Source organism: Sinocyclocheilus grahami, unplaced genomic scaffold (genome assembly GCF_001515645.1).
Source record: "Sinocyclocheilus grahami isolate Dianchi unplaced genomic scaffold, SAMN03320097.WGS_v1.1 scaffold969.1, whole genome shotgun sequence".
Classification (NCBI taxonomy): Eukaryota; Metazoa; Chordata; class Actinopteri; order Cypriniformes; family Cyprinidae; genus Sinocyclocheilus; species Sinocyclocheilus grahami.
Window position 1 is genome coordinate 514554 of NW_015506148.1, and position 11142 is coordinate 525695.

The 11142-nt window shown below is 39.2% G+C and overlaps 1 protein-coding gene across 1 annotated transcript in view; it reads left to right on the forward strand.

The window, feature by feature from the left end:
* Nucleotides 1–11142, forward strand: part of LOC107564891 (1-acyl-sn-glycerol-3-phosphate acyltransferase epsilon-like) — a 41366-nt gene that overhangs the window by 28863 nt on the left and 1361 nt on the right. Inside the window, exons 5-6 of the mRNA XM_016250061.1 lie at nucleotides 3792–3953; nucleotides 8844–8967. Coding sequence (XP_016105547.1) covers nucleotides 3792–3953; nucleotides 8844–8967 — 286 coding nt within the window. The remainder of the gene's footprint in view (nucleotides 1–3791; nucleotides 3954–8843; nucleotides 8968–11142) is intronic.

An 11142-nucleotide genomic window follows, 5' to 3' on the forward strand; every position in this document is an offset into this window, starting at 1 on the left:
GCTTGAGCGCCACTTCTGGCTAAACTTAATGGAGATACAGGACTGTCTTCCTCAACTCCCCAGTCTCTCCCTCTGGGTTGTTCGTTACAGGCCATGTGCCAGAAACCGTCCTGATGTGTCAGGAGAGAAGAGAGTTATGTCCCACTGAGTCCAGACCTCCCTCAAAAAAGTCTCATGTTTGCCTTCCAATCCCCCATTCAGCTGTGGGTGTTGGAGGCTCTGTTTACACTGCCAACTCTCACTTTGCACTCACCCAAGCAAAACATCTCGTGGTCAGTTCCCTGTCTCCATGCAGCAACCTGCCGCCTGAAAAACTCAGACCCCTTGCCGGCCGGCTGCAGACTTGGGAAGCCATCCTGGGCTTAATGGGTTCTGCAAACTATAAAACGTGGCTACTTGCTTCAATTTGCTCGCAGACCTCCCTGCTTCAAAGGTGTGGTCGAGACTTCGGTTCAGGACAATGATGCTTACATTCTCTGCTCCAAAGTGCAGTATCTGCTGGCAAAGGGAGCTGTCAAAACGGTCCCATCAGAGAGCAGCAAGTCAGGGTTTTACAGCCGCTATTTCCTCATTTCAAAGAAAAATGGTGGGCCCAGGCCCATTATCAATCTCAGGCTCCTGAATCGCGCCTTAATAAGGTGGCCATCCAGGATGCTCACTTTAAAACAGATCCTCGAGACTGGTTTTCATGAAAGGAAGCATGAAAGTAAGATGCTTACTTTCATATCCTAATAGCCATCACAGACCGTTCTTGAGATTCGCGTTTGAGGGGGTGGCTTACCGATATACAGTCCTTCCATTCGGACTGTCCCTGCATGGACTTGGGTATGCTCTCTCCCCTTTGAGGCAGATGGGAATCCTTGTCATGAAGTACCTCGACAACTGGCTGGTTTTAGCCCGGTCAGAACACAAGCTCTGTACTCAGAATCAATTCAGCCAAGAGCTGTCTGTCTTCCAGCAGGCGAGTCGGTTTTCTGGGGGCAGTTATAAACTCACCCCAGATGCGGGCCTGGTTCTTGCCGGAATGCTCACTGAGAATTCTGTGGCTAGCGGCATCTTTAAAGATAGGGGCTTTCTTTCCCCCAAAACTTTCCAGAGAATCCTGAGGCTGATGGCAGCTGCGTCCCCTGTGATACCTTTGGGCCTTCCCCCTTAGAAGGTCCCTCGCCTGTATCAGACAGCAGTCCAATTGGGTCTGACCTCCAGAAGAAAGGTTGTTACGAAAAAGGCTTCCAACTTGGGTTGGGGAGCTCTGTGTAAGGCCAGCTCGGTGTTCGGCTACTAGTCCAGCCTGGAGCAATGCCTGCACATCAACTGTCTCAAAATTATGGTGATTTTTTGAGCCCTTAAAACCTTCTTGCCAGCCCTGAAAGGGCACCATGTCATCATCCATTCAGACAATACAACAGTGGTGGCCCTCATTAATTTGCAAGGGTGGCCTCTGTTCGTAGTCTCTTTACAAGATGGCAAGACGCCTCCTCCTATGGACTGCAATCTGGGCTCATCGTGGGTGGTGCATGTGCTTAGCAGACTGAACCAGGGAGCAGGGCAATGTGTCTCCAGGAGAATGGAGACTTTACCCCCAAACATTTCAGATGATTTGGGAGATCTTTAGAAAGGCAGAGGTAGACCTTTGCTTCAGAACACCACTGTCATTGCCCAAAATTTTTTCCAAGGAACAGGACATGCTGGCTGGCCCGTGAATGGCCCAAAGCCACCTGTACACCTTTCCCCGGTTGCTCTGCTCCCTCTGGTCATCAGACGGATCAGGGAGACCGGATGCTCAGTTCTAATGGTGGCTTCACTCTGGCGTAAGCAGTCGTGGTTCCCCGACCGACGTTAGCCCTTCCTCCCTCTGAAAACAAGCAGGGAGCTAAATTACTTTGCCCGGTCCGGGCCCTCAAGATTTATATGGAGCGTTCTAGCCAGCTTTGGAGGCCCCTCCAAAGGGCTGCCAGTTACGAAGCAGAGATTATCCCACTGGATAGTGGATGCAATATCCCTGGCTTGCCCCTCAGTGGGCTCTGGCCTCCTCCTGGGCTTGGTCCAGCGGAGTTTCTATTGGGGATATTTGCAAGCCAGCCGGCTGGTCATCGCCATCTACCTTTGGTAGGTTTTATAACCCTGTCCTTGAGGAACAAATCTTGTCCATCTAATTGTCTTGCATCCCTGGTAAGTGGTCTAGACTGTTTTGAATGTGTGCTTCGGCCGATGGCCCGGGCCTCACTAGTTAGCCTGTTTTTCTTAGGGCCCTCAGAGCGGTTCCCTAGAGCTGGGCTCGCAGAACAGCTTCCATTCTGACCTTATAGCCCAGTGCTATGGTAAATCGTTCCCCCAAGTGCCATAAACGCAAGGTGAGAGACCATTTCGATAGGGAACACAATAGGGTTACTAACGTAACCTTGGTTCCCAATGATAAAGGTTACGTTAATAACCAGAGCGATTCACTGGGCAGTGTGTAGTTTATTGACTACAGACTTCAGTCAGCATAGTGCCATATTTAATTTTAGACAGGAATGAAAATGAGGCTGTGAGGGACAGAAGAACTGCGTGTTCAATGGATAGTACTGTGGTTTAACAACATAGCAATTGTTCAGCAGGTGCAAGGTGAAACAAAAATAAAAAAAAGCTTTCAGTAAATAAAAAAACTCCATAAAAAATTTTGAAATTACATAGTTTTATATAGTGCGTGCCATTGTAAAGACTGTAAGTCTATCCCTCAAAGCATCATTTTCATCATGTTAAATTCAATAGGGCATATAAACTGACTAAGGCTATTGCAGTTTTTGCGCAAGTTATGCTGTAAAGTAGGCCTGATTATTCAGCTTTTGCAATTTAAAATAGTTATACAAATTCTATACATTTTCATATACACAGAGCTGCTTTATTGCAGAAAATCAAGTTGTAACTGAAAGCGACACCGACAGTTTTTTCCATGTTTAATACTGTAAAGCTGACATGAGTTGACTTTACTAGAGTGCCGATTGCAAAGCTGGTGATATCCACATCGCTATCATCAGATTGCTTTCTTAACTGCTGTTTTCCCACAGCATCATGTTTGTTGTGTGTTTGTTTTGTTATTGAGAGGAAAGCACACAGCACATATTTACACATTCATCTAAGAACCGCTTTCAGCAGTTCAGGCTGCATTGGGATGTTCGCTAACCCCTAACCGAAGAACGAAAAAGAACTTTGCAGTGAGTATATTGGGGCCTTTGCACATGACAGCATTTTTAATTGTAGTTTGGTCCGGCTTCGTTTGCACTTCTTACATGTCTCCTTCTGTTGGATTGTAGCAAAGAGCGTGGAATACACTAGTCAAACCACATTACTGCAGGACCTTACATTAGGTCATATGAGATCAAATGACTATTCGTCAACAAAAATAAAAAATTGTCGCCGTTGTCGATAATGTTGACTAATTGTTTCAGCCTTGCTGTAAAGGTACCATTTTTTGCTCGCTTTCTGTATATAATCCATTCACAATTTGGACGTGAACCAATGTCTACGTATACTGCTAAGTTTGAGGAGTGACAAACACTGACAGTGATATTTTTCATGTTATCTCTATGAATGAAAATTAAAAATGTAGATGTTCAAGATTCGTAAATAAATGACATTCTATTTATTTTTTGGGTGAATCCATTTACGCCTACAGTAAGCAGAGACTATTAGTGCTTAAGTACACAGAGTTTCCCAAAGGCATCGTAAAAATATATAGAATTTTATTCAGTTTCTCAAACTAATTTACTAATTTACATGCAATAGTCATGTTGTCTTGCCTATTGCAGGACTTGCTGTGCTGCAGCACGTTTTAACACCAAGAATGAAAGCATCACATGTTGCCATTGAGACTATGAAGGAACACCTGGATGCTGTCTATGACATAACTGTTGCATATGAGGGAACACTCACAGCAGATGGCCAGAGACATCCAGCTCCTACAATGCCAGGTATGTTGTTATTGCTATACATTCAGTTTCTAAGCAGCATGTTTACTTCTCTCAACTAAAACAGGAAAGAAGGCAGACACACAGTGTTAAACCATTAATTGAGGACTAAAAATACAGATATGTGAATTTCCTGTTACTTCCTGTAAACAGTGATTGTTACAATGTGTTATTTTCCATTTGTTCCCAAAAACACTAAAGCAGTAAGAGGTTTCATAAACAGTAGCAACATTTAGGTAGCTGTTAGGATATTGTCACATCCTTCTTTATAAAAAATTTAAAAAACTGGTAAGCAATAGGTCTGTTGCGATATCAAAGTTTCAGTCATGCGTCACATTTCGGTCCAAGTGCTCTGTCAGATTCCACAAGCAAACAGCAAACGGTGCTTATATACAGTACACACACGGTGTGCTGTAATACTACTTAAAAATCATGATCCTGACCTTTATCTCCATAATGAAATCGGATTTGACCAGAGAGTGAGAAGGTATGCTATAAAAGAATGGTGATCATAAATTGCTATTGAAACATTGTAGAGACTTGAACCCAGAAAGAGTATTCATTACATAATGACTTGGCTAGCGGAGATTAGTAAAGGCTTATATGATATTGTTCATAATCCTTTATAAAAAAAAAAAAAAGGAGGATTAATGTAAATCTATTTATTATTCACAATTACTACACTCAGTTTCATCCAACGATGCATGTTAAATATAGTAAATAACTTTTTACAGTTTATAGAGTAACCTACAAGACTGACCAACTGACTGAGAGAAAAAAAAAAGTCCAGTCTTGCTTTATTTTTGGTCACACATTTTTGTTTTCCTTGTTTATTACATAGTGGTATAGTTTTTGCACCATTGCTTTGTTAAAAGATGTTTCAATTGAACTAAAAACTAAATTGCGATATGATTTAAAGGTGACATATCATAAAAATCTGACTTTTTCAGGTTTTAAGTGCTATAATCAGGTCCCTGGTGCATCTACCAACCAAGGAAACCTGAAAAAGATGAACCCAATCACTTTGTTTAGGAAAGCCTTATTCTGCAAGCGTCTGAGAAAACGAGAGCGTCTCATTTCGCTCCCTTGGTGACGTGGCAAAGGGATCTCATTATAATATTACCGCCCCTTAATCTGTAAACTTCCACTCAAGGCACCATCATTTTGATTTCGTAAGCGACAACGGTGTACCAGTTCTAATGCCATTGTGAAAGTTTGAGCAAAACATGCTAACTGTTCTGTCTTTGGCTGCACAGACGAGCACAGAACACTATTTAGAGTCCCAGCCTCAGAGGAGACAAGAGAGCAATGGATTTATTGATGTATTTAGGCTACTGTATAATGCTGCCACACAGATCTAAAATAAACAAGCGATTTATTTACCAGCTGTTTACCTTCACAGACATAACCGACTGTTTTTGTAACTCGTGTGTTTTTAACGTAAACTTGTGTGTGAATGAGAGCTTAGTTAATTACTCACATGCTGTGACAGCAGCTTTCTGTCCATGTGCTTCAGATGTGTGTGCTCAGAAAACCTTATATCTGAAGTTTAAACTCATATGGTTTAAAACGCATGATTTCAGTGCGATAAACATGATAATCAGAACCGAAACAGATTTTTTTTAGCAGGTACGAGCTGTAATGGCGCAGCTCTATTCTGAAAAAGGGGGCGGGGAGCAGCAGCTCATTTGCATTTAAAGACAAAGGCCCGAAAAGCAGCTTGTTTCTGCTTCCACTCAAAATAGGCATTTTCAAAATGATATAATAAATGATCTGTGGAGTATTTTGAGCTGAAACTTTACAGACACATTCTGGGGATACCGGAGACTTGTATTACATTTTGTGAAAAGGGACATAATAATATGTCACCTTTAATGCACTTATCAAATCACGAAAGGCTATGATTTAATTAAATTGTAATCCGTGTTCATTTACATTCAAGCAACTCATGATTTAGGTGTTTCACTGTCTTAGAGTGACTCGATTCACAATAAATGTAGCAAACAAATACATTTATTTGGAACAATGTGCATTTGGAACACAATGGGCCTCATTTACGAAACGAACGTACAACACAAAATTGGGCGTACGGTCGTTTCAATGCAAAACTTGGAATTTATTAATATGGACGTGAGCGGTGGCTACGATCAAATCTCACATCTGGTCTCAGCTTGTGTACACAAGTTTTTGAGTTACCTGAACTTGCTCACAGCATAGTAAATACGGTGGAGAATTGTAGAATGACAGCATTTTGTTCATTTTTATTTTACTGACCATCAAACGAAGCTCATTAGTCGATCGTTAACCAGTAAGATTAGAATGTCTTTTTTTTTTTGTTTGTTTTGTACAGGGCTTTAGCTTTATATGTGCGAATAGCAGCATAAACAAGACCATGAGGATTCAATTGTTGCATCATGCACCTGCGGAGCTTTTGTGAAAGGAGAAAAACAGAAATTAAGTCTATAAAAGGAATAAAATAAATAGGATCACACAAAATATATAATAGGCTATAATATAATTAATAGATTAACAAAAGGGAAAAAAAGCACTGCAACAAGTATAGGCTACGCTCGTTTTTGTGACACTCTTAATACATTTTATTTATTTTCTTTATATGTTTATTTGATTTAATCCATCTGATCGCACAGGTGCCTCACGCACACACAAACAACATTACTTCTACCGTTGCCTGACATTTCAGCCATTCATCATCAAACTAAAATGCAGTCAACCAAACATAAAAGTTACGCTTTTATTTTAAAAGGTCTGCTGTAAAATCAGCGTGCAGCGCCCAAACAAACATTTTTGCACATGTGAAGGATTTTACACGGATATATAGGGCTTAAAGTTCTCCGGCACCATGCCGGAACACCGGTGTGCGGCGTTTGGCTGCGGGAAGAAAAAAAAGATAGTCGTCCTACATTTAAAAACACTTGTTGATATCACGTTCAATCGTATCGAGTTCAATGTTCAAAGATTTCCATCTAGTGTCATATTTACATAGAAAAGCTATTTAAAAAGCAGCGGAGATTTGTAAACAGCTCAGAGTAATCAAGCCATCTCCATAAGAACGATATGATTGCCAGAACGAATTTACCGGGATTTTTGAAAAGGTCCTGTTCACACATGATCTCTTAATGGTAATTTACCAGTAAAGACTGTATGTGTAAAAGGGGCTAAACTCTTCCTCTGCATATGCGGTGAGTGTTGCTTAACGTTCATCTGGGAAAACTCACTTGATTTGTAACGTAAATCATTTAAACCTATGTCAACACAGGAGAATACAACATATTTCTAAATATGCGATTTATTGTACATCGTGATTTCAAAATAAAAGTTTATTTTATATTCATTTCCTAGTATTTAATTGACCATTATTTCTTTTGAACAAAACAATTTCAGAAATGTCATGGTTTAGATTGTAGGTCATCTTGTACCCTGTCAAGGACAAAGCTAACTTGATAGCAAAACTTGATATCAAAATCATCCTAAATGTTACATGTGTTTGCACCATATTGTAGTGAGTAAACTTTCTTGGTATTGCTGTTTCAAATATCCACCATAGTCTGTTCCACCATAGTCTGAGCCTGTTAAGGGCTAATGGCAATGGCAGATACGTTACTAGTTAGTTTCAAGGAAAATCATTTTCTTTTTTTGTTTGCCAAATAACCCTGTGTATGTGTCCGTCCCCGCAACCCCCAAAGCCCGGAAAAAAGTTCAGGCTCAGGATATTTTTTTGCTTTAACCCCTGGATATAACATGACTGAAGTATAAAGCCATGTTTAAGCTACATAATGAATAATAGTTATGCAAACAAATGTTACAAATATGTCAAAAATAGAAATATTTGCATTCTTATGGTATGAGACAGGCTTGTGACCCCAATGCCATTGCAGTTTTGCTTGACATTTATATGCTGTTTATAATGAATACCTCTATAGCCTAATTTGTGTTTATTTTATAGTTTAAAATATAATTTTATAACTACTTATTTTTCATTTCATATTTCATTCTGAATACTGTTAAATTTAAAATATTTATTGTAGAGTGAGGGGAACTAAATAGGCTGTTTATATTTACCAGTATTTTAATATACATATACATTTAATTTATTAATGTAGCCTAATTGTTTGCAATTACAAGGTTAACGGGTGTTTTTGGAGTAAGATCAATTTCTCTTTCATGAGATTACTTCCTCTTTTTGAACGGGTTTCGTTTCTCCGTGTCGTAAACTCTAGGGGCGAGGCTTCTAAACCAGGGTGTTTTTAGGAGCATGATATTTAAATGACGATTGTTTTCTGCCGCCACATTTATCAACGTGCGATCATTCGTACGATGAGAATGGCAGCATACGAATGTTTCATGGATCACACGTGAACTCTGTCTTAAGTAGGGGTGTGCCGGTACGAGTATCGGTACCGAACGGTTCACGGGGCAAATTCCAAATGGAAGTTATCATCCCTATCCACTTGGAGTGGGGACTTTGGTGTGAGCAGGGCACGTGTATGCCATTATGTAGTCGTTTGGAATGCACTTGGTAAAGGGAGCGACGTAATTTCCTCATAATCTTCAGCTGGCATGTTCCCATGACAACGCAGCTCGGTGTCCGTCAGCAGATATTTACAGCATTTTTTTTTTTGTAATGAGAAATGTCTTTGATGGAAAAACTCCCAGCGGTTTTCTGCCAAAAATTAAACCTTGCAAGTGAACAAATTTTACTATGTTAAAGTGAAATAATTTATATAATTTTTAAGTCTTTAAATACTCTTCTTTTTATTTTATTTCACTTTCATAAACAGTTTTTAATTGTTGTGTTTGGTTTTCTGTTTGTTTGTTTTCTGTCTGATGGTTGTCTGAAATGCCTTTATCTAATTTGAATTCTCTGTGTGATAGAGTTCCTGTGCCAGGAATGCCCCAGGGTACACATCCACTTCAACCGCTTGGACATGAGGGAAATTCCTGTAGAGTCAGTGTTCTTCCGCAGATGGCTGCATGAAAGATTTGAAATCAAGGACAAGTGAGTATCCGAACTACATATACTACATACAATTACATATACATACTGTAACTACTTATTAGGGCTAAGACAATAAATCGATGCATCGCGTCTTCTCTCGAATCGATTCTGAGCTTAGTTTTTAACAGCAGATGGCGCTCTAGGCTAGTTTTTAACTGCACACTCAAACGCTCAGGAAGAAGAGCGCTTGTGCTTTCGGCTGAGTAATGCAAGTGGTTAAATGTACTTGCACATCGGCTTTTATGCTTTTATGATGCGAGATTAATGTAAACACAGCCCACTGTGAACATCCTTGTAATTCGCTTCAACCTTTTCAAACTTTATGAATGACTATTTTCGGTTTAAATGGTGCGTATGTAAGGAACTGGAAGCAAGCAGAATACGGCTATTTCTCAGAGGTGTAAAGAGTACCTAAAAACCATACTTGAGTAAAAGTACAGATACCTTACAGTGAAAATTACTCCACTACACGTTACAAGTCACCAATTCCAAAACAACTTGAGTAAAAGTCTTAGGGTGGGTTGCACCAACAAGGATTAAGCTTTAATCTAGATTAAATCAAGGTTTATCTAATAATTCCGTTGCACCAAACTTTAAACCTTGTTTAAAAATAAACAGGATTACATTTAAATTAGATCATCATCTTGATCCTGGATTTAATTTATATTTAAGATAGATTAACTTTAATCATGTTGCTCCATAACTTTAAACTCAGATTTAAATCTCAATTAGGGATTAATTTTAAATTTACAGGTGAGGAGGTTTAAATGAAATAAAGTGCACCTACAGTTACAATTATGTGGCTGATTAAACAAAGAAAACAATAGAGGGTGTGTTGTGAGGTCTCAGGTGTTTATTACAAATAAAAAGGAAGATTTAAGTGCATTGAGCCAGCAGATTGTGAGGGTCTTGGCAGCCCGCAGTAAACTCGCGTCTGCTATCGAGTCCAGGATGTGAATCCGTCACTCATCTCGGTGCATCTCGGCGTACGACAAAGAAAACAGAAAAATATACTGTATAGCATTTAACGGCAGCGGTGATGATGAAGTGAGCGCCAATGCCTCTCGTTTCTCACGCCCGCTCCATGCGTGGCTGCTGGGATATTTTGAATTGTTTTTACTTATACATTTAAGTACTTGGTAATATTAATTAACTACAGAGGTGGAAAGTAACGAATTACATTTACTCACGTTACTGTAATTGAGTAGCTTTTTTGTGTACTTCTATTTTTTTTTCACTGTGTGATTCAGTCTGTTAAAATGCATTTAGAATGATCACAAAATTGAAGATATAGGGGCAGAAAATGAATATATTTATATCATTTCATATAGTTAATCAATATCACATGAAGAATGCCGTTTTTTCCTCCAAAAATCAGCATGATTACATATAGATTTTTTTAAACAGTTCAATAAACAAGAAGTTAATTAAGAGACTTGCATTTTAGACACCATATTGCCTGTTTTTGCTCTATTTCTACAACAAAAATAATTCCAAACACAGCCACCATAGCAGTTTTGCGTCTCTGAGCAACATGATGGTGTTTCGTTCCTGAATGAATCAACCCTTTAAATGATTCGGTTCAATCGCAATGACTCACTTATTAACAGTGACTTGCTGACACCTATTGACTGTTTTAATTTCACATTTAAAGTATCTTTTGATTTTTTTTTTTCTTATAATTTCAAATGAGTATTCAACATTTTATATCTTGTATATCAAAACATTATTTCTGCATTTGTAAATGCAGGTTAAATGCATTCATGTCCTGCATTAAACAGTGTGTAAATGCATCTAAATGCCACTTCCGATGAAGCTTCTGTGTTTCCTCTGCATTGCAAAGATGAACTTTGTTGATACTGATTTAATTTGCCTGGTAACTGCCCACATGTCTTATTATTCTAAATAACTGATTCCTTTAATTAAAAACAACTGGTTTGAGATTTATAGGCCTATCCCAGGGGTGACAAACTCAGTTCCTGGAGGACCGCTACCCTGCAGAGTTTACTTCCAACCCTGCTCCAACACACATTCCATGTAGTTTTCAAATAAGCCTAAATGATTAGATTAGCTAGATCAGATGTGTTTAATTAGGGTTATATCTAAACTGCAGGGCTGAGTTTGACACCCTTGGCCTATCCCATTTTTGCCTCCCTCCCACTGTTAAAATGTAAC